The sequence below is a fragment of the Sphaerodactylus townsendi genome, linkage group LG11, assembly GCF_021028975.2.
Source record: "Sphaerodactylus townsendi isolate TG3544 linkage group LG11, MPM_Stown_v2.3, whole genome shotgun sequence".
Taxonomy (NCBI): domain Eukaryota; kingdom Metazoa; phylum Chordata; class Lepidosauria; order Squamata; family Sphaerodactylidae; genus Sphaerodactylus; species Sphaerodactylus townsendi.
Window position 1 is genome coordinate 48,872,563 of NC_059435.1, and position 23,789 is coordinate 48,896,351.

Genomic DNA, 23,789 nt, shown 5'->3' on the forward strand with positions numbered 1-23,789 from the left:
AAGTGGCATCTTCACGCTGCTCGGGGCTGCCTGTGCGAACAGCTCCCCAGGGACTGGTGTTTTTCTATCCCTGGGCTGCTGTTTTTGGCCCTGTGCAGAAAGTTATAATTCAAAGATCACCCAGAAAACTTTCATTGTGCCAAGTATTTTCATGGGTTCCACAGGAATATCTATACCAAAGGGGGAAAACCCAGATCTAGGGCTATTCTGCATGCACAACTTCCTTTCTTGGCAGTTGATCCAAAAGCATTAAAATTGGTTTGGGAAATCTGTTAACACACACCGTTTCCTTTGAATCCCTTCTGTTGTGGAGTTGTATTTCTTCTGCACATGGCCAAATAAACAGGAATATCTAGGAAGGGTGCTGGGTATCATGCTAGTGGCTAGTAGCTAGTGGCTAGTGCAGTGGTGGCGAACCTCTGGCACGGGTGATAATAGTGTAATTATTTCAGGGAGATTATTAGCATGTGTAATTATTTCAGGGAGATTATTAGCATTAAACCTAAGACCTAGTTTTGGGGAAGCAGTGTAGGTAACCCTGTTAAGCGCTGTTAAACCCTACTGATTTTTATGGGAAGAACTGAAGTGTGATCCTTTACCTGGAAGTAAGCTCGGTTGCTGGCAATGGGGCTTGCTTCTGAGTAAATCCTCCTGGGGTTGTGATTCATCCATTCGAAGCATTGCACAGTTGCTTCAAAGCAAAGCCACCGATTACCACCAAGCTTAGTCACGAGTAACTTGCGCCTTGGAGCCAACTGTTTTTTCTATACTAAAACCTCAGTATTCAGGTTAAATTGCCATGTTGGCACTTTGCGATAAATAAGTGGGTTTTGGGTTGCAGTTTGGGCACTCGGTCTCGAAAAGGTTTGCCATCCCTGGGCTAGTGGCATTGCACCACCACACCCCCATTTTATTTAAGACAAATTATTGAATATTGACTATTCAAATTATGTACAATTGGGTACAATTTTTTACTTTTCAAAAATTGCCTGTTATCTCCTATAACGTCAGGATTAACTTGCAGCGTAGCTGATGTGGCAGAATAAGGTGATACTATAGTTCCAATTTCTAAAACGTCAGCACATTTAACCAGTTTTTATTCATCATGCATACACACACACACATATTTGAAAACATGACACACATAGATCCAAACTTTATCATGAAGAGGTTTTCTAGGAAAAAAATAGACATGTGAACCTTTTAACGAAATTAACAATGATTATATCTCTGAAGCTGTTCAAACAATAGCAGCACTTCTCCCGCAATTCACTCCTTGAACAAGGGAAAGTACTGCTGTTAGTAGAATGGATCCACAGGATCCAACCCACTGTAAGCAACATTTATTATAATAAACAAAATGTACAATATTAAAGTGGAAGTTTTGTTTACATTTTTGACATATCCATATAGAACATTTCATATGAAAGACTCATTTGTGGCACAGTATAGATGTATCATTTCCATCAGTCCCAAAATACAAATAAATAAATCTTGCATGTAACAAATTATTCACATACATCACAAGAATAAAATAAGCAAAGAGAAACTTGGCTAGATTTTAACTGGAAGAACGTACCCAGAACATAAAAATGAATACTTGGATAGTCATGTCTAATTTAGCTGGACAAGATTGTTTGATCTTTCCCCACAGCTAAACCCTATCAGTTTTGATATTTGATGCACAAATGTTAAAAACTTGTGGTAAACCAATAAAACATATATAAACATGTGCACAGATTTCTCTCTCTAGTGGGTGCAGAGGTCTGCAATGGGAAAAAACCCCTGATCAACATATAAACCATGAAGACGTGTGGAAATGATCACAACGCAAGTGAAAAACTGCTGAGCTTCTAGGAAATATTTTATGAAAAACCCAAAACTGGAGCCAGTAATATAGCAGCCACCATCCTGCACTGTGGAAGTGCCAAGTCAACAGCTTACAGGGATAAAATGGAATCAGTAATGAACAACATTTCTACAAAGTTATACAGTGTTTGATATTTTTTGAGCTGTGCCAATAAAATCAACTGATGCATATGCTTTCATGTACATATTTTCCATTTACAAAATCGGAAGGCAAATGAGACTAACATCATATGTAATTCACCTTTCACTGAAATAATAAACCCAGAAATACTGTCAGAGCCAGAATTAAAAAATAACACAAATTCTGCTGGGTTGTTTTAAACCAGTTAAAATTGTCGCTTGATTATAGTAACTGAATTGCCAGCTTTGGCTCAGCTGCTTCAATATATTTTAAGAAATTCCACAGAGAATGGAAAGTGTTAATTTTTAGATGATCATTATGCAGATGATGCATCCCACAGAAAGAGTTACATAATATGCATCTACGCTTTTACTTCAAGTGATCAAGGAACATATTTAAGTGATTCAGTGACTAAGATTCACACAATACTGAATTTTCAAGTGTAAAATCATACCAAAATCTTGCTAAATTATCATTAACATCATAGGAAAGCAACTGTTGGGGAAAGTCACTACAGGAGTCTTGTGCAGCTAGCACATGCGGCGCAAGAGCAAAAGGTACATCACTGAGAAGTTCTGACATAAAAGGGCTGCTTTCCACATTGTGATTTTTCTCTGTCCCGACTGCAGTGTCTGCTCCAGTCAAATTTGATCGGCTGTCTGAATTTTTCTGAGGAAGCAAAGCAAAAAAGAATCCATCATACATCTGGAAAGGTTCTCAACAGAAGTAACTGGCTAAAAGAGCCCAAACTTGAAACGGACAATTCAAGACTATGGGTCAAAATAACCTCAAGCAAGAATGGCCATCAAAATGAGTATATCTTATAAATATTGAACAAAGATGCTTGGGAGGGCAAGAAAAAATTGTGCAGAAGAGAGAATGCAATCTTGCAGTTGAATAACAGGTAACATTATGGGAGCAAGTCTAAAAGGGTATACCCAGACATACATCTAATTTTATTCAAATGAGCTTACTCCCATGAACATGTTCTAAGGATTTTAAAATATGTCTGCACAGGCACTAGGAAATAAATGGATGAATTCACTTTGAAAAAACAAACACCCACCCACACAGGCCTCTCTTTGAATGACTATCGGATTCAATATTCGTTTGCAGTGCTCCACCCTCTCAGATTAACAGGACAATACTATATGATCCATTTAATGTTCAGGAATATCCAGTATTCGTTTCACTTTGTAGTGCCTGAACCACACATTTTCACTCATGTCTGAGCTTGCGTCATAGGGAATGCGGCTTTTAAAAACATATTCAAACAGCAATATTCTGTACCCACACAGTGCATTTGTTACTACTGCGATTATTGTGTACGACTGGCCCGATTATCAGGCCTGGTAAGGCTGTCAAAGGAAGATACTTCCAAGATTTGTGTTTTAAATTGTAAGGGCTAGTGTCAGATTGGACCAGGACCAATCTAATCCAGCATTATCTTCTCCCACCCCCAAATAAAAATGAGCTGGCATAAACGTGGTCCATTTTTATAGTGCACAAGCGCGCGCACACACACAAATTAAAATTCCCAGAGTCTTGTTTGTTTGCTAAATCCTTGAGAACACTTGTTTGTAATTTAACTGTTGAACACAAATGCACGACTTCAAATATTGACCCAGATTAATATATCAGTAGGAAAAAGAATGTTAAATTGACTATATTAAAAAAAAACTAGAGAAATGCAAGTAACGGTATATATTCTTCCTCCATTCAGTTTTTTCCTTCACAAATAAATTGAATCAGTAATTCAAAAGAAATGCTACATGAAGTTAATATTTTATGCCTAAACCATTGTAACAGAATGGCAAGTAATAATGATTTACAAAAAACACTATTCCAGTCTTAATCACATACAAAAAGAGAAGTTAAGTTTTTGTTTCTGACCAAGAGCTGAGCAGTTTCGTCTGTTTCCTTAGAGGCCTTCCTTACACAGAGGCCTCTGGAAAGATGTGAGGCACTTGAACATTTTAGAGTCATTTTGAATATGCTTTCACCCAAATGTTTGAGAGCTCTGAATCTCTAAAATGTAGCAGAAATAGTAAGTTGACCTGCCATTCTTGGTGAATTCTACACAGCAGTGTCCTGTCCAAAATCCCAAGAGATGAGTATAAACCCTTGAACTGTTGAACTTTGAATCCAGGGACAAAACTGTTTACCATTGGAGTATAGCATGCCTGTGATTAAACATGTTCAAAACAAAAAAAGAATCAACACAGATTAAGTGGAAAGCAAGGTAATGAAAGAAAAAGGGCAACTCAGACCTCTGCTTAGGCAACAGATCAAGTACATTTAAAAATGTACAGTTCTGATGGGAGAGCTTAACTATCAAGTAAATTAACTTCGACCACTCAACTCTATGTAGTCATCATGCTTTTCTAGCCTCACTCTGACCAAACGATATCAGTGGCATCAACCCAACTCTACCAGCACTGACTAAACTTGTTATCAGTCTGTTTCAAATATGCATATCATATTAAACTGTATTGCACAAAGTCAAGGTTATATAAAATGGCTTATGCTTCCATGCCTCTATCTTACAAGCACATTATTTATAGCAGCATGTCTGGAGAATTTGATATTCTACATTAGGCATGCTGGCCTGAATCCAATCATGCAGTTCTTCCAATGGAACAGCATTTTCATTTCAGAGCAGAGAATTTTCAGTTCTTCTGATGGAAGTGCATTTTTGTTAGTGGAAGAGGGGGTGGCAATTTCCACTAATGAATTTCCTTCCTCCTACTGCAGACCCATATTTTGTCCCCCGTACTACAGCGGACTTACTAAGGATCTGCAGGGGATCCTTATTAAGCCCCAGCATCAAATTTAAAGGGGCCCACTGGACTGCTGAAAGAGTGGGAAGTGGGAAGGTGATAGCTGAATGCATGTTGCTGATTCTACTTTACAGCTTACACCACTGCTTAAATACAAAGCACTGAAACCATATTCTTTACAGGCAACACTGCAAGGACTTACCAAAACTTCCTGCTAAAATGGAATGTTAATTCAAGTTATCTAGAACAGGGTAGAACATTTTACACTTGAAATTCACAAGCCACAAATAAATTATATTTAAAGAAAGGATACACTTTTCTCATCTTTAATAATGGCTGCAGCAGTCAAGTGATAACAGTTGCCTTTTAGACTTCAAGGGCATGGGCAATAGTACAGAAACGCACAAGAGAAGCTTTTGAGTACTGACAGAACTACAGATACAGACAACAATTAAGATGGAAGATACAGTCAACAGTTAAGGCTAATTATTTATAGAATGTTTTGTTCCACAGAGTTGTCATGGGGACACAGAACAGACAGTGAAACATAATGGCTAAAGCCCTAGGTTTAGACATGAAAAACCCTGGACAGAAATCAATGTAGCTCAGTGGACCAGGACTGGGACAACAGGTATACTGGAAAATGTCTCTCTTCGCTTTTATATTTCACCTTCATGGAACTCAAGGTGGCTTAAAGAGTTTCCAGGTGATCTCCCACACACTTATAGCTTCAGGAAGTGATTTAATCAAATGTCTTTTTGCCATACCTAAATGGATGGGAGACTTCCATGGAATACCAGGGTTGTATTGGAAGGAAAAAGGCAAACCACTTCTGCTAGTCTCTTGCCTTGAAAAACCACCTGACTTGCCATAAATGGGCTGTGACTTGATGGCACTTCATACAAACACAAAATCAGGGTACAGTAGTGAGTATTCTTCATCCCAGGGCCTCTGCAATCACTTTAGATTTGGAGTTAGAGCTTGAGCTTGGAGTTCCATAGGCATTATTTTTTGACCAAGGAACAGCAGAAGGACAGGTCTTTTCCAGTATTTATATATCTGGCTGATCCAGAAGATTTATCTTGTCAATCAATCACACATTTATATCGCATAAAGCCTTAAGGCCTCTAGCATCTGAGCACAAAATCTTGGGTAGCTTCGTCATAAGACTCCTGCTTCAAGGCTCAGGTTTCTTGATACACACTGTGGCTTAGGCTCAGCCTAAAGTACCTAACCATGGTATTATAAGAATGTGTACTGCCTTGAAATTCTGAGGGTAGAAGAAAATGCAACTGGGAAAACTGATCGATGGTTATAACTTTGTTGTTTCTACAATAAATGTTTTTATTTTTGTTTTCTATTTCCCCCTTACCTGGAACCCCATGTAACTACTGAAAGACAAGCATAAATGTCTTTCAGTAATGTCAATTTAATATTATAGCTATTTTTTTTCTTAAGCAACCAACATTAATGCAAAAGAGGGAACAGTTAAAATACAGATATCTTTGGGAAGATTTAATCTGAAGTCAGATGAATCATGAGAATGATTACCTTCTTGGAAATATGATTTCCCAGTCATATTTCCCAGTACAGTCAGCGGTACACCTAAGAACATCTTCTAGCAAAGAACAATAGTAGCGATGTTAATGGAGAAATACCACACTGTGTCCAATGTTTCTTTGGGGGTAGAAGAACAAGAAGTTTTATTTTAAATCACATGCAAAGTTGGAAATACTGGATTGGGTCCAAATGCAGTAGGTTCTTCCGCTGATGGAAGAGAACATAAGAACATAAGAACAAGCCAGCTGGATCAGACCAAAGTCCATCTGATTCAGACCAAAGTCCAGTCTAGTCCAGCTCTCTGCCACTTAGTGGCCCACCACCACAGGTGCCCTTTGGGAGCTCACATGTGGTGATGTGAACTAGTCGGCCTCAAGTGCTGTTAAGCCCCGGACACCTTTGGTCTGTGCATTAAGGCATTTGGCAATCTCAGATCAAAGAGGATCAAGATTAGGTAGCCATAAAATCAACTTCTCCTCCATAAATCTGTCCAAGCCCCCTTTAAAGCTATCCAGGGTTAGGTGGCCATCACCACACTCCTGTGGTAGCATATTCCAAACAATTAATCACATCGCTATGGAAGAAGTGTTTCCTTTTATTAGTCCTAATTCTTCCCCCCCCAGCATTTTCAATGAATGCCCCCTGGTTCTAGTATTGTGAGAAAGAGAGAAAAAATTCTCTCTGTCAACATTTTCTACCCCATGCATAATTTTGTAGACTTCAATCATATATCCCCCTCAGCCGCCTCCTCTCCAAACTAAAGAGTCCCAAACGCTGCAGCCTTCTCTCCTCTCATAGGAAGGTGCTCCAGTCCCTCAATCATCCTTTTGTTGCCCCTTTCTCTCTGCACTTCTTTTTTCTAGTATCTCCTCAATATCCTTTTTTTGAGATGCGAAGTAATTGTGACCAGAACTGGACACAGTACCTCAAGTGCGGTCGCACTAATGCAGTTTTATATAAGGGCATGACAATCTTTGCAGTTTTATTATCACTTCCTTTTCTAATGATCCCCAGCATAGAGTTTGCCTTTTTCACAGCTGCCATGCATTGAGTTGACATTCCCATGGAACTATCAACTAAGACGCCTAAATCCCTTTCCTGGTCTGTGACTGATAGCACTGACCCCTGTAGCGTGTATGTGAAGTTTGGATTTTTTGCCCCTATGTGCAGAGTCTTGCACTGGTACAAAGCTCCTTTTATCAAAGGAAATGGCACCTTCCAGAAGCCTGCAATCCAAATAATAACCCCCAAACAGGACTTTAAATATGAGATTCTTCAAATTTATGGAGAGCCCATTATATAGCTGCAGATAGAACAAACCACTATGAAGAATGGCTGTGTTTGGCTGTTCTTTATTTTCAGAGTTTACATAGCTCAAATATTTTAGCAGGGTCACAAAAGAAAGCTCTTGAGAACATGAAATCACTTTCAGAGACCATGAATTTCACCATAAGAAAGTATACCTAGCAATTCCTGATAATGTTTATGGCATATTTTTCTTCTAATCTCTCAATAATTAATACAGGTACTTCCTATATCTTCATTCAAAAGTTATCATATGCACTATTCCAAAGGAATCTGATGGGAAGTGCGTTCTACAAGAATACAGAGGTACCGTATATGACCCATTATATACTGAGGGCTTTTCAGCATTAATGTACAGGTACCTGAAAAAATTAGAATATACATAAGTCAAATTTTTCAGCACATTTTTAATGCTGAAAAAGCTCCCCTCGACTTATATCTTGGTCATTAAAAAATTTTTTTTGTGTTTTTACTTTGCCTTGCGGCACAGCAGAGGCTTAGTTTTTATGTCTTAGAGGCACTTAAAATTTCAGGGTATCCTCGGAAGACTCTCCCTGATGATAACAGCCAAGTTTGGTAAAGTTTGGTTCTAGGGGGGGTCCAAAGTTATGGACCCCCCAAAGGAGAGTGCTCCCCATCCCCATTGTTTTCAATAGGGAGCTATTAGTAGATGGCTGGCTACCCTTTTGAGGTCCATAACTTTGGACCCTCTGAACCGCTCTCACCAAACACAGCTTTAGTCTCATCAGGAGAGTCTCTTTATGATACCAGCCAGGTTTGGTGAAGTTTGGGTCAGGGGATCCAAAGTTATTGGACTCCCCAAAGGGATGCCCCATCCCCCCACTGTTTTACAGTGGAAGCTAATGAAGTAGATTTTTCATTTCTGATAATATCCCTCTTAAAATCTAAGTTGGATTACATTAACAAACAGATGCATTTATTTATAAATCCAGTTTTGAAGGATTTTAACTCTTGTGTTTTAGCTTGGTTGCTGGTTGAGCTAAGGTTTTTGTACTTTTAAAGTTATTGTTCATACCATATTGTTCTTGTTGACCCTCTTTTCCACTTACAGAGCCAGTTTATTGTTTTTCTTTGAAATAAATATTCAAAAACATTTAACCTACTGATGCCTCAATTGATGCTGCATTTCCCACCCTCGACTTATACGCGAGTCAATAAGTTTTCCCAGTTTTTTGTGGTAAAATTAGGTGCCTCGACTTATATGCGGGTCGACTTATACACGAGTATATATGGTAAATTAGCTCTAAAAATCAGAAATATGTCAACTGGTAAAAATGTTAAACTATCTAAAGGAGAATTAATTGTCGTCCCTGATGGGGACAGTGTATTTGAAACTTAAATAGTGAGCAACATTTTTTCCAACACTTGCACCTCATTAATTGACTACATGTTTCTCTCAACAACCTTGCAAGTATCAGTACACTGGAGCTGGTCACATCTCAACTGAAAGTGCAGATTCCTTTTCAACAGCAATTTGTGAACATGTGCCTGCAAATTGTAGCAAATAGCAGCTAATTTATTCCCCAAACTGAGTGCCATCACTGTTCTGGTCTATTTAGGGAACTGGAAAAATCAAATACAGGCTGATGTCATCGTCTGGTTACTAAATATTTGGAAAATATTTGGAAAACGGAAAGCCATTGTGATGATAGAAAGACCAAGTGTTTGGGGAAGATCACATGTACAATGATTCCTCTGCTTCAGCTTAATTGTTACTGGGAGGGGTCAGAAGAGCAAACATATGGAATATTACAATTTTTAACTATAAATGGCAGCAATTTTTTCACTCTCTAGTTCTTTAGCATGGTCTTACTCTGGCTGATGCTAAGATTCCTTGCAACTCCTCCCAATCTCATGAGTCAGCTATTGAAGGAGGAAGAAAGGGTTCACCACACTGACCTCAATCTAAGTTCAGCTTAGCTTAATGGTCCACCAGCTTGTCCACCAATCAAAAATGTGTCTCTTTAATAGCCCAGAGTGCAGCCAGCACAGATCTAGTGCTGTATATGTCCTGCATATATTTGGCACAGAACAAAAAGCACTGAAAGTTAGTATGGGTATAATATGCAATATCTTGAAAATCTCAGATTCTCAGGCTTTATGTAGGCCGCAAAATGAGTGGGCAATTCCTGAAGTCAGAGAGGATCTTCAGTCCAATTGTCAGCAGTCTAGGAACAGAGCTTCAGTGACCTGAATTAACACCTTGCCCCTTCCAATGATGAGCAGGAACAATTACGCAAAGTATGCAAATTTGCTTAAATGGTAGAAGTCACCACATTCAGATCTTCTTGGCTCAGAATTTTGGTTCCTTAGTCTGTGACTTCTCTCTGTGATACACCTCTGAAGATTGTAGCCCCAGATACAGGCGAAATGTTAGGAACAAGATCTACCAGACCACGGCCATACAGGAACTACAATTAAATAATCCTTTGTGTGTGCCTATCTAAATAATTCACTCCCAAATACAAGACAGTTTATGTTGTAGGGCAATATATCTAAATAAGTTATTAGCTTTACCGAAACTGTATTTGGAAGCTTTTAAAAAAATAAGTGACAGGAAGCATAAACATCACCAGTAACATCTGCTAAGGAGCACACATCTGACCATCAATGCACAATACAATGTTAAATAAGCAACAGTGAGCTACTTTCACAAGGTGACAGTAGAAAAATATGAACGACAGAAGTTATATCTATCTATTTTTGATTTTATTGGATTTATATCCCGCCTGTTGCTTATAATCAGTCTATCCTCAGGAGCTCCCAAACACAGACATTTGATAAGCTTTATAAATCCCCATTCATAAACATGCCATCTGTCAGCTAATTCTTTATGTGTCCTCACAAGTATTAAGTGCTACACACTTTGTTGCCAAAAAGACAGAAAGATATAATGCTCCTAATTCTTGACAGAATTACATGAAAAATAAATTATAACCACATATTGACCCTCTGGCACTGCAATTTACTACCCTTGTTCAAAGGCAGGGCTGCTTGTGCTTTTTGTCAAGAAATTCTATGTACAGAATAGAGTTGTGCAAAAATTATTCTGAAACTGAGATTTTAGTGATCTAAAACCTTCAAATATTTAGACAAGGACTGGAATGGAATGATGATGAAATTAAACACTGAGCATAGCTGAACAGGTTGGTGGAACAGGAGAGTGTATGGGACAGTGCTATACGAAGCAACAGCACCACATATAAACAATTTAGTGGGGTAGATCCAACAATCCTCCAAAGGAAGGGTAATTTAAGTTAGAGGATGACTACTTCTACTGGAAGATTTCAAACTTGAGCCAAAATGTAAGATGGGGGTATAAATATTTTAACAAATGAATGAATAAATAAATGAATAAACGGAGTGGTAGGATTGAAATAGATCCCATCCCATCAACTCATGTATTTAGTTAATTTATAGCCTGCCTTTCTTGCTAAGACTCAAGGTGGAATACAGAACACAAATCAATGCAGTCAGACAGCATTAAACAACCAATGAACAATGCAATAGGACTGGGATCACACAATTACAGAAAACACTGTGAACAGAATACCTAAGGCAAGGTAATGCTTGAGAAAATCAGCAATGGCAGTAACCTACCTTTCAAGACAGAAATAACCAAATTTATGGAGCCTAGTTCCTGCAGCAACTTTTGTTCAATCTCCAAGTAGTCAACTTTAGTAGTTCTAAATGGGGATAAAGCACTAGGCCTTCAGACAGAAGCACCAGACACTGTGGAAAGGACCAAGGGGCTGGATTGGACCATCCAAGAAGATACTGAAACAAAGTTCTCTTTGGCCAATGTGGGGCTATCAGAATAATCTTTTCCCCTTTTCCCCCTTGTTCTGAAGCACTCTTTTGATGAGTAGTAGAGAAAAATGGAGAGAGAAATGGATGCCCGGGACCCTGTAGACGGCGCCAGTGGCAAGTGTGGCAGGAAAAGAAGGAAAGAAAGTAATAAAAATTTTGGAGAGACAAGGAATACGTATGGTGGCAAATATGATTAGAGAAGGGGGTGAAATAATGACATTACAAAATTTTATAGAGATAGGTGGTACAGAGAAATGATTGGTTTTGAGAAGAATATGGGAAAAAATAAAGATGTCGAGAATTAAAGGTGAATGTATAATGGCAAATTGCTTGGAAATCTACGAAAAAAGGGATGGGAAAGTTTTAGGTCAAATATATAATTTGATGATTGATGATAAGGAATTTATGATAAGAGCTATGAAACAAAAATGGGAGAAGGATGGCACTCTGAATGATGAAAAATTGAAAGAATAATGGCTAGCATGAGAAAAATAAAAATTGAAAAATATATGGAGTTGGAAAGAAAGTTGATTTTAAAATGGTATAGACCAAACAACTTGCATATATGGTTAAGGGTTTATCCCCAAAATGTTGGCACTGTGGGGACCAAGATGCACATTATAGCCATATGTGGATTGAATACAAAGAAGTAAACAGATTCTGGGAAAAGGCATTGCTATGGATAGAGAAATTGGTGAAAAATAAAGTGGAATTAAGAAATGATCTATTATTTATGGGAATAATTGATGATGAAAAAATAAATATACAATATAGAAATATGCATAAAACGTTGATTAGAGCAATACATGTAGTGATAGCGTTTGGATGGAAAGATAAGAAAAAATGGATGATTCAGAAATGGTTGGAATATATATAGGAACAAGTGACATTAGACATTTTTGAAATATTATCAAAGAATAAAACATGGCAAGAAAAACAGAATGAAATAATGAAGATATGGACAAGTTATGAGAATTGGATGAAGGAGACGGGAGTCAAAGAAGACATATGGATAAGAAGACAACAACGAATGAACTTACTGCTGCTTGGTTAAAGAAAAGTAAAACATAATATTAGGGCAGGGTGGGAGGAAAAAAAGGGAAAATGTATTGTTTGGAAATTGTATCAGAAAGATGTAAATAGAATGTTTATTTCAAACTATACAATAAAAATATTTTTTTAAAAAGAGATGAGTAGTAGAGAAGAAAAAGCATAAATTATATACGACACATACGGTACATACTAGAACATCCACTGAGTGTACCGCTGTCTTGATAAAAAGACTGGGACTTGTCCATGAATATAAACAGATGTATTGCTAGGGTTCCAAACCTGCCTCATATTCTTCTAAATACCTCTTGATGTAGCAGTTTCGATTCTGTTTGATCCAGCTTTTGTTTACTCAGCTAGCCCGCTGTGGTATTTAGTACCCTTGCTATATGTACTACTTTGACAGATTGCAAGTTATGTTCTGCCCTGGTCATGACATGATCTCTGCCACCTCCAAATGAAGCCACTTTATTCGAGTGCTCCCCAATAGTTGACACAAGGTTAAAATGCTTCTATTAGAAAAGCAACATCATCACCATGGGTACATATAAACCCTGAAAAATTACTCTGGCAGGAATCATAAATGTTAGACCGACCCTACAGGCAAGAGAATGAAGATGGAATTAGAAAGCTATCCTCTAATACTTTGGACATGAAGATGGCACAAATAAGTACCGTATATACTCGTGTATAAGCCAACCCGTGTATAAGCCGAGGCCTGGGAAAACTTATTTTCGGGTATAAGCCAGGGTGGGAAGCCGGGAGGCAGAGGGAGCTCCTTATTTGGGCAGTGACATCAGGGGGAGTCACTGCCCAAATAAGGAGCTCCCTCTGCCTGCCGGGTTTGACCAAGCCCAGCGAGGCACCCAGCCAGGGTGCCTCGGGGTTCCCCCTTCACCCTCCCAGGAGGAGGGCAGCAACAAGTGGCTTCCCAGAGCAGGGAGGTTGTCCTGCTCCCACCCCCAGCCTTCTTGTGATTAATAGAAAATGGTGACTCGAGTATAAGCCGAGGGGGCTTTTCTCAGCCTTTAAACAGGGCTGAAAAACTCAGCTTATATGAGAGTATATACGGTATATTTTGGAAGAATGGTCACTCAAATATTTAATGTAGTCACATTATGTGGGGAAAGTATGTGCATATTAAGCATTTGTAAATGTGTTAGGGGACAAAACTGGAAGTAGTGTGTGAATATTCTTGTGCAATATTTTTCAAAGAACCTGACATATAAATACATGAAATGTGATTCAGTAATAGTTATGGACTTCTTGTTTATTCAAAACACACATACATTTTGCCACCTTTCAATTTATTGCTGACAACACAAACGTTTATTTATTTTACACTGTTCTTTATTTCCATGGCTTTGGATTAGAAAGATTTAACATCACCTGGTGCTGCACATTTTCCAGAAAAAAATGATTTACGTCTTTTATGTGACTTTTGTTTTTCATATCATGTTGGTGCCTTATTCCTTATGCTTGACCATTTCAAAAATAAAATGAATCGGATATCTTTCCATTACCCTACCTTTAGTGGCTGTAGACCGACTTTCATAGCCACATTTGCGTGCACACATCTGCACATACATGATGTATGAAAATGTTCTACAGGTTTGCGTAAATGAACATTCTTGGTCCTGCATCAAAAAGTCTGTGCTAACAAAGGGTGAACTTTACAGTGTAGAAGTTGGGCAACTCTGCTGCATAACTTTTTAGAAGTTTATGGCCCTTAAATACAGTACCATCATACTGCAAAGATTCTCTGGGCGCCCCTTCTGCTCATATAGTATAAATGCGGAATAGAAGATAACACAGAGACTTTGCAGAGCTATCCTATACAAAATCATGCCAGCATAAGTCTACTGAAATAAATGGGCTTGGGCTGGAGTAACTCTGCAGAGGATAGCACTGTTACCATGATTATTTCCCCAGTGTGATCTCATGAGCAAGAACTGGCAGAATCTAGTATATTTGGTCAGGAAATCCTCCCAGGAACAGCCACATGAATGACAGTCCCGACATAATGATTTGCATATGTATGCTTCTGTGAGAACCATCACAAAAGCAGCAACACGATTGGGCAACTATTATGCAGAAACTGGCCTTCAGAAGCAGGCATTTCAGTGATCAATTATTCCTCTATCACTACTGCTGGCTGTCATCTTAATTTTCCTTTGTTTTGCATAAGCACATCAAACAAAATATTACGATAGCAGCACACAACAAGAGACAGCTATCATTGTCAAACAGCAGCTGCAGCAGTATTTGGGCAGCGGCAGCAGAAAAATTATCCCATTAGCCTGCAAAGTTGGTCTCTGGTCTGGCTATTCAAATATATTCAAGTCTTGCCTGAAGCTATCCATACAGCCTTAGTTTCAGCAATCTTTATCTACCTGTAATTCACTCAAGGTTTCTGTCTTCCTTGTTTTTGCATTGTATGAAAACAGCTTTCTGCATGCAAAGCGATCCTTCCCTTGCTTCTAGGTTTCATTTTTTCATAGCAGGAGCAAACTATTTGCACTTTCTAATTTTCCTGGTTTGTTGTGATCATGGATCTAACAGAGATGGATAACCCGGCCCTAGTGAAGATAAAAGAAATCCACAAAGATGGTGGAGGTGAATATCAGGAGCTAAGGTACGTATTTCTGTGAACTGAGGGAAATGCCCATATGTGCAGAAAATAGGTTATCAAAATGAGGGATTATCTCCCTAGTAACCTGTAAAGGTAAAAAGGTAAAGTTTCCCCTTCAGTCGTGTCCGACCCTGGGGTACCACTGCAAGCAGTGATTTCATAGGCAAGCTGTTTTTGTGTGATAGTTTGCCATTGCTTTCCCTGGCTATTCTTTACCCCCTAGGTTCTCATTTACCAACCAATGAATGGATGGATGGCTGAGTTGACCATGAGCCAACTGCCAAGATATCTGACCCACAAGGAGCTCAAACTCCTGACCATGTGAGTGGCAGTGCAAGCACTTAACTACTACACCATGCAGTTCCTTCAGTAACCTGTAGCACCTGAGCAAACCATATATACATTAAAGCCACATTTAAACCCGCCCAAAAGAGGTATGGAATGACTGAAGGGGATAAAATGGGCAAGTGGATAGGTTGAGGCAGACAGGAAGGGTGACAGTGTAATTTTACAGAGCAATAGAGGAGGAATCAGGGCACCGTAAGAGGGAGGGATTCCCTCTTCTTTAGAGTTCCCTGCAAATGTTTTGGCTGCACAGTGAAACACGACTGTTGGTTGGGCTAATTTTTCTGGGTGACTCAGACATTTTTTTTTAATACCTTTATTTATGCATTTTCATCCAGCCATATTTACAAAACACAGAAATTGTTATCTCTTCTACACTCCTCTTTAAGAATATTTCAAATATTTTTATTAAGTAGTAATGCTTACCACTTAAATTCAGCCATTCTATTTTGTTTACTACATTCAATGCACTATTTTCTTAGACAGCTAACTTTTTAATCTAGGGAGCTGACATCATGACAAAAAAACCAGAAATGACATCACTGAGTTGAGCTGACATCACTTCTAGTTTTTCATTTGGAAACAATACCGCACAATGCCATTCCTGCGGCAGAGTCTCCAGGCCTCGCAAACCTAAATTCTGATTGGGCAACAAACTCTCCAGAGTCTCAGAGAGAGTTTTCCATTTCATTTCGCTTCCCACTTGATCCTTTCAACTGGAGTCACTGTGGTTGCTTTTTGAACTTTATGGAGCAATTTGGGTGGAATACTTTGCAAATACTTCAAAGTGATGTACAATCGATTTTGCAATATTACTGCAGCACATCTTCAATATTTAACAGACTTTTTGGTTTCTAGAACCACTTGGATACCAGAAATGTCACTAACCATAATACCATTCAAGCACTAACCATGTTGATTAGTATTTCTCAGTAAAAGGCAGACTAAAGATAATGGCCTTGTAGTGTTTAAAACAAGCCTTCCCTGAATCTGGAAGAACAACAGTTTACGTGTAGGTGTGGGTTTTTTTCCCATTTATTTCATTACAGATCTATTTCCAATGCACAGAATTACTTTTCATACTGTAGATCTCAGGAGGTTTTCATATTCCGGTCTGAGGCTACTATGATTCCAGTTTATCCTTATCTGCAATCAACATGATTTTTTGGCTCACTGTTCAATTAAAATGGCTGGCAAAAAGAAATAGTTCAGAGTGCACATCATAAAAACAAAACAAAAAACTATACTCTTAGCACAAAGCAATGAAGCCACACATGGCGGCCTAGACTGCATGAACAAGTGGAGCTAAGCCAGCTTGCTGATGAATCATGCCCATAGTATGGGTACAAAGGCTGCAGTGCTGTGGCATCAAGCATAACATATACCAGCTGTTTCTTATTCTTGACTGCAGAAACCTATCCTTCCCTGGATGGCTTCGGATACTGAATCATGTTTTTGATGCGCTCATGTAACTGCAATAATTGTGAAATAAACTTAAATTTTGCAATCCTTGTTAACATCTTAGTATTTTCTTGAGAAAGTTAGCAGGAAGACTTTCTGACCTGTAAAGTCTGGTCAAGCCCAGTGCTGCAAGAGATTTGATCTTTAAATTCATTTCTTTCTTCACTGGTTGAGTTGCCTAGAAGATAGAATATGAAAAACTGTGTTAATACTCTCCTTTATGATTAAAATATTGCTTACCAGGCAAGAGCTGTACATTTCTTTCTCCAATTGCTTTTCCATCAAGAAATGAAATGTTGTAAGCAGCAGGCATTGGTGGTTGTAGAAAATGCTGACAGACTTCAGCCAACTTATGGCAACCCCACAGGGTTTTCAAGGCAAGCGACTAACGAAAGTGGTTTGGCAGTGCTTCTTAGTTTGCCAGGACAGGTAACAGGAAGTAGGAAAGCCTTCTGTTTCAGGAAATCAGCAGTCATTCAACTAGGGTCCAAATTACATGACACATTTGGACACGAGTTAGCCAGATGGTAACGGCAGGGAATTTATTTCTCACTTGTCATGGGACCCAATTAGGATTAAAAGAGATGGGGCTTCTACTTAATGCTGTACGAGTAGCCTGCCGTGGGCCATTTCAGGTTGGGAGAACAGCTTGAAAAATAAGTTATTTTTCTTAATTCAAAATACTGCTATCCTGTTTTCCAACCCAATCTAGGCCCTCGAGGTATCAAACAGCTAAAAAGTAGTAAACCAACTTCAAAAATGTACACATAATACATAAAATCAATTAAAAACAAAACCACGAAGCAGGGCTGCTGAGAGAATGCCAAATGTATAGTGCTTTAAAGGTCAACTACCACTACCTGGGACTGGACTGGACTTGGAAGCTACTGCACATGGACCAAAATCCATGAAGCTGCTATTTGGCCTTGAGACTGAAAGAGACTGATTGCTTAAGGCCTGTATTCAGTTCCTGGCAGAGAATAAATCTGAATCAAGGATATGCTGGATCATAGCTTGTCCTTCTCTTAGCCACCACATTGAGTCAGTTTCCAGTTTTTAAATGCTACCTGCGTTTCTTAAAATATCTTAGCTGCAAATTGATGCTTATTTTATTGCACTTTTAGTGTTATTAATTTCACAGTGCTATGCATCCTAATTTAATGACCATGTTTTGGAAAGAGTCCCCTACCCCAAACACATGTACCCAATAGAAGACCCTTGTGGAAACTGTGGAAAGGGCATAGGCCCTTTCATACGCTGTTCACCCATTCATTAAGCTGGGAGAGCTCAGCTGCATGGGTCATTCCTGTCAGGAAACACTTGCAGGGCTGTTCCTTCCAAATCTCAATGACACAACATCTACATTACAGTAGGTCTTTCACCCAGCCCTGTAAGAGCAAGACTGAGTACATATATGCAGCTTTTTTCAGAGCTGCAGTACATTTTACCTTGATGAGAAGGCCTGGGGTGGAGTGGGATAGGGTGGGGATGGAAGTGAACGTCAAGTAACACACCTTTTCCTCTGCAGAGTATGAGGCTATTTATGAATCAAATCTAAAGAATTATACAGTAAGAAACAGATGACCTGTAAGAACTTGTAAAAAAGGGAACATCACATTCTTCTCACCCATGATGGTCCCTGTGACCATCAGCATGAAAAAAAAAGTGCTTTCCCCTCAAATCCCTCCTCAGAGCTGCAGGGAAACTTTGAGCACAAAGTGCACAGGACACAGTTTCTGCTCCAAGCCTCCCACTGCACTGCCACTTCATAAGGGTCAGCTTTATGCTCTAAACCCAGATCCATGATCAGCTGTCCAGCATTGGTCGAGGGTGGACACGCTTGAAGCTGATGTGCTCCACTGCCATTTTCATGTCACCGCCATTATCACTTTGCTCAGCTGTGACTATCACCAAGTTTCAGCCTGCCCCACAACTGCCAAGGCCATCTGGTTTCTTATCCTCTTCTCAGTGGCAGCTGCTCCCCACTTGTTTCCCTGGCAGTGGCACCAACTGCCTTCTGCTGCTGCTCCTCCCTTCATGTGCATCTGGCTTCTTCTACTTCTCTTGGCCACTGCCTTCATGGTGTGTGTGTGTGTGTTTGGTGGGGGGGGGGGGGGGGCTGCTGAGCAACACTCATGGCAGCAGAGATATTGCAATGTAGTATTGCAAGATCCTATTTTCCCTGTAACTGCAAAAATCTGTTACTGTTTTTTTCCTTCACCATTTCCCTCCAAAAGTTTCTGCAGGTCTGGAGTCATCCCCCTCCCACAGGTTTGGGGGAAAATCCACTTTATTGGAACATAGCCTTACTGTGCAATTTTTATATCCTCACTCTAGGTCAATGTTCAGAATCAGATATAAAGATTGCTCTATGCACACTGTAAACTAACACAATGAATTTTCAGGAATATGTTTGTTTAAATGAGATTAATTTTGTGCACAGTTCAGACACTAGAATGCAGGCGCTCTCAATGTTTTTGAGCCTGTGGGCACCTTTAGAATCTTGAGAGAGGATGGTAAGCACCACCACAAAATGGTTTCCACTGGAGGGGGTGCCAAACAAAAGTGGTTTCTGCAGATGGCAAGGCCAAAGACAGCACCTCCCTCCTCACTTTGCAAAAGAACTGTGGAAGGTTAATAAGAAGACATAAATGAAAGACTAGAGAAGACAGGAGAAAGAGCAGATGGAATATTTTAAAAAAAGGAAAGCTTGATGGGGAAATGAAACCCCAAGTCCAGGTGTTTACCAGGCCTTCCAATCTTCTAGTGGTTAACCAGGGACTTAAAGTGTCACCCATTCTGGATGTGAAGGAGCAGGTCTGTAGTTTGAAGGTGATCTTGGATCCAAGCCTATTGCTGCATAAGCAGGTGGCAGCTGTGGCCAGAAGTGCCTTTAACCAGGTTCAACTGGTCAGCCTAATGCAGCCCTTCTTGGCCACTGTGGTACATGCTCTGGTAGCATTAGGCTACTGCAATTCACTTTCTACATGATCCAAGAAATGAAAGCGAAATTTAAGGCACGGTTAGGCAAGCTGAAAAATCAACCTAGAAACCCATTACCTGAACAGGACCACATAAAGAAAAGGTGGGCATAATACACTGAAGAACTATACAAAAGAGATGAAAGGATGCAAGATTCCTTCCAAGAAGAATCTCTTGATAAAGAGCTTTCCCTTTTAGAAAGTGAAGTGAAAGTGGCACTGAGAGCAACTGGGAGAAACAATCCACCAGGATTGGATGGGATATCAATAGAACTATTCCAAGTCACAGAAACAGAGTCCATCAAATCTTGACTAGAATTTGCCAATAAATTTAGAAAACAAAATGATGCCCTTCACACTGAAAAATGGTCAATTTATATTCCCCCAAAAAAGAGACATCAAAGATTGCAGCAACTATCAGATCAATGCATTAATTTCTCCAATAGTAAAGTGATTCTCAAAAACTTACAAAGACTGTTAGCATTTGTGGAACGTGAAATGCCTGGTGTTCCAGCTAGATTAAGAAGAGCAAGAGGCACGAGAAATCATATTGCAAATTTAAACTGGCTACTGGAGTACACAAGAGAATGTCAGAAGAAAATCAGCAAAGCTTCTGACTATGTTGATTATGAAAAGCTATGGCTAATTTAAAGGAAATGTGAGTACCACAGCATCTGACAGCGCAATTTGTACCCTGAACAAGAGGCTACTGTTAGGATATGGAGAAACAGAGTGGTTTCCAAATGGCAAATGTGTTAGATAACGATGCATTTTATCACCCTAGTTCTCCGATCTGTATGCAGAACATATCATAAGGAAAACTGGATTAGATTTAGATGAAGGTACAGTGAAAATGTGCGTGTGGGGGAGACACATTAACAATCTGAGATATGCCAAAAATACCACATTAATGGCAGAAAATAGTGAAAATCTGAAACAACTGCAGCTGAAAGTTAAAGGAGAAAACCCCAAAGCAGAATTACAGCTGGACAGCAAGAAGACAAAAGTAATTACTACCAGAGGATTACTCAGCTTTTAATACAGACAAGGACATTTCTTCCCTTTTTTTTCTTTCTTTTCACTGTCATGTCACAGCTGACTTTTTGTGAACCTGTAGGGTTTCCAAGGCAAGAGACATTTACAGATGGTTTGCCATTGCCTGCCTATACATCATGATCCTGACATTCCTTGGAGGTCTCTCATCCAAATACTGGCCAGGGTCAAGACAGAGAGAGTCACCCAGTAAGCTTCCACAGTGTGTGTGGGGGTTTGGCACCTTATCTACTGCACCACACCACCTCTCTGTAGGACTGCCTATTTCTTTAAAAACTACCTGACCATTACAATCAACTCTAGAAGTTCTGCTTTGGGTGTCTGTGCCTTCTGAGATAGCTGGGAGGCAACCCAGGACAGGGCTTTTTTTCATCATAGCACCAAAACTCGGGAACTCTCCCCAGGGAGACATCTGTCCACTTCTGTTTCTAATAGATTACACATTCCCTCAGTGATCCCTCCTTCCTGCACTATGCTTTGTTGTTTTCTCCTTCCTGCACTATGCTTTGTTGTTTTCATATGTGCATTTCAGCTTGGTTTGGTTTTAATGGTTTTTAAGATGTACTGTTATTATATATGTTCTTAATTTGTTGAGGGCAGGAAGATAGGATATATATTTTATAAAGAAAATATTATAGCCATCTGAATGGGGTCAGCCAATAAAAAGGCCTGCCTTACAATGACCCCACTTTGTGAAAAGCTCAGCTGCCCACGAACCCCACACTGGGGAGCCCTGCCGTAACGTGAATGATGATGACACACTACACAAAAGTTCAGCTTTTTCAGAGTTCTACAATTTGGTTTGATATTCAAATGTGCTGTAAATCTTGTAAATGCTCAACTAGTATATTTTGCTCAGTTTCCTACAAAAATGGGGCGTACCATTTTCCTAACTCTCAGGTGACAAAAACACACATGCCAAGGTAGTATGTGGTGCAGAAGTTTGCATCTCTCTTTCTCTGCAGTACTGAGTACATTCCCTAATGTCCTTGTAAATATATCAAACAAAAATGCATATGCTAACTATGTTATAGATTATGCATTCTGTGCAGCTGAAGCTATAAAACAGGTTCAAGTTTGATAAGTATGCATTGCACATATTGCAATGTCCCCCCTCGATGTCCCCTTTTTCCTGACAGACAAAAACACAGTGGGGGAAAAACCACCCCTATGGCTTCAATATTCAAGAAATTTTACATCTTTACCCTAATGGGTGACTCACATTGATGTCTGCGACAGCATCACATTAGTTGCTGAAGAAAGAACTGATATGTCAAGATATGAAGACAGAGATCTGAAGCAGGGGTGGGGGACAGATACCCTCTCCTCCCTTTTAGCTCAAGGCATCTCTTCAGGTCACTATACAGAAATAATCATAAATCTGAACTGATAATTTTGATTCAAATCCAAATTCTCCCCTTGCTAAACGTTACTGGGAAAAGCACCTTTTTGTTCTTTCAGATTATAGTAAAAATGAAATATTAATAGAGAGTGATGTAATTTTCAAGAATTTTGAGCATCACCTAGTCTGCTTGGAAGACTGCAAGAAACAATGGATGAAAGGATTCATAAAAGCCTTTAACATTAAGATAAATCCAACTGCACGTGATTAATTTTGCCATAAGATTTCCAAAGTGATAAAACCATTTTAACCTAAGTATCTATCACGTCAACATTCTCAATTTTAGAAGCTCTACTTAAATGAATTTTTTGAAAAGGGTAAATAATCTCCATTTTGTAGCAGTGAAGACTTAGCGGCATTCTGCTATTTGAATTTGCAATTGAACTGGGGACATTAGAAGCAAGTCTACCTTCTTCAGAAGCCTCTGCCCCTCCCCAAATTATTTTAATTTGGCTTTCATGTACAGTTTCAATTATGCTACGGCTGCCTACCACTGACCACGTCTGTCATGAAAAACTGTACTGGAGGACTGTGAAAGTCTTGATTAAAAAGCAAATGTTAATGTGAGCCAAGCTAGACCGGCTGCAGCTGCTCCATTTCACTGAACAGGCACCTCTTCTCCATTCAGCTGTGAAGAATGGCGCTGACTGTAAATTGTTCTCCACCGATAGGTTCCACAGTCAACACAACCACTCTACTTTCAGTTTCCCAAAGCTAGTTATAAAAAGGCGGTAATATATGGGGGAAAGTGTTAGGTTTGGTTGGTTCCCCTCCTTCTTCCTCCATCTCCTGTATGCATGCAAAGACACAGCCAGGCAAATGACAAACACAACAGTTTGTGCTGATTTTCCAGATGCACTAAATGGAAAGTATGCTGCCTAACATCGAGAATGTCACTTACCAGCTCCAGCCAACAATATGATGAGTGATACTGCTGCCAATAACTCTCAATGGAAAAGAACTTGTGGACATATAAGAGCCACAGAATTAGCATTCCCTTCTGCCTCTCACCAAAATTGTTAACTAAACAAAGATCTCAACTGCCCGAAAGCTCTCCCTTTGATTTATGAATCGAAGCAATGCTGTTCCAATATATATAGTCACTGAATCTTCCTCCACAGTGAGAAATGAGGATTCCACATGAAATCCCAGAAGTGTTCTGTACTCACTGGAAAATTAGAAACATATTTTTTTTTTGCCAGAACTACTATTATCATCACTGTCAATGGTCCCAACAAACACACCAGTGAAGAGAATTAACACATTTTCAATAGCTGAAGCAAGAATTCTGGCTTGGGGAAAAATAAGCAAGGTACATGACTTTTCATCAGACACTTGTGCTAATGTTATCAGATGACATTGTAAAGTATTTATTACACCTGCTCTTGGATTTCTCAAT

The 23,789-nt window shown here is 39.3% G+C and overlaps 1 protein-coding gene across 1 annotated transcript in view; it reads right to left on the bottom strand.

Moving 5' to 3' along the window:
* Positions 1-1,080: 1,080 nt before the first annotated feature.
* UMAD1 (UBAP1-MVB12-associated (UMA) domain containing 1) overlaps positions 1,081-23,789 on the bottom strand; it is a 49,488-nt gene continuing 26,779 nt past the window's right edge. Inside the window, exons 2-3 of the mRNA XM_048510485.1 lie at positions 17,056-17,132; positions 1,081-2,659 (exon numbers count right to left, since the gene is read on the bottom strand). Of these exons, the coding sequence (XP_048366442.1) occupies positions 2,402-2,659; positions 17,056-17,132 (335 nt within the window). The 3' untranslated portion in view covers positions 1,081-2,401. The remainder of the gene's footprint in view (positions 2,660-17,055; positions 17,133-23,789) is intronic.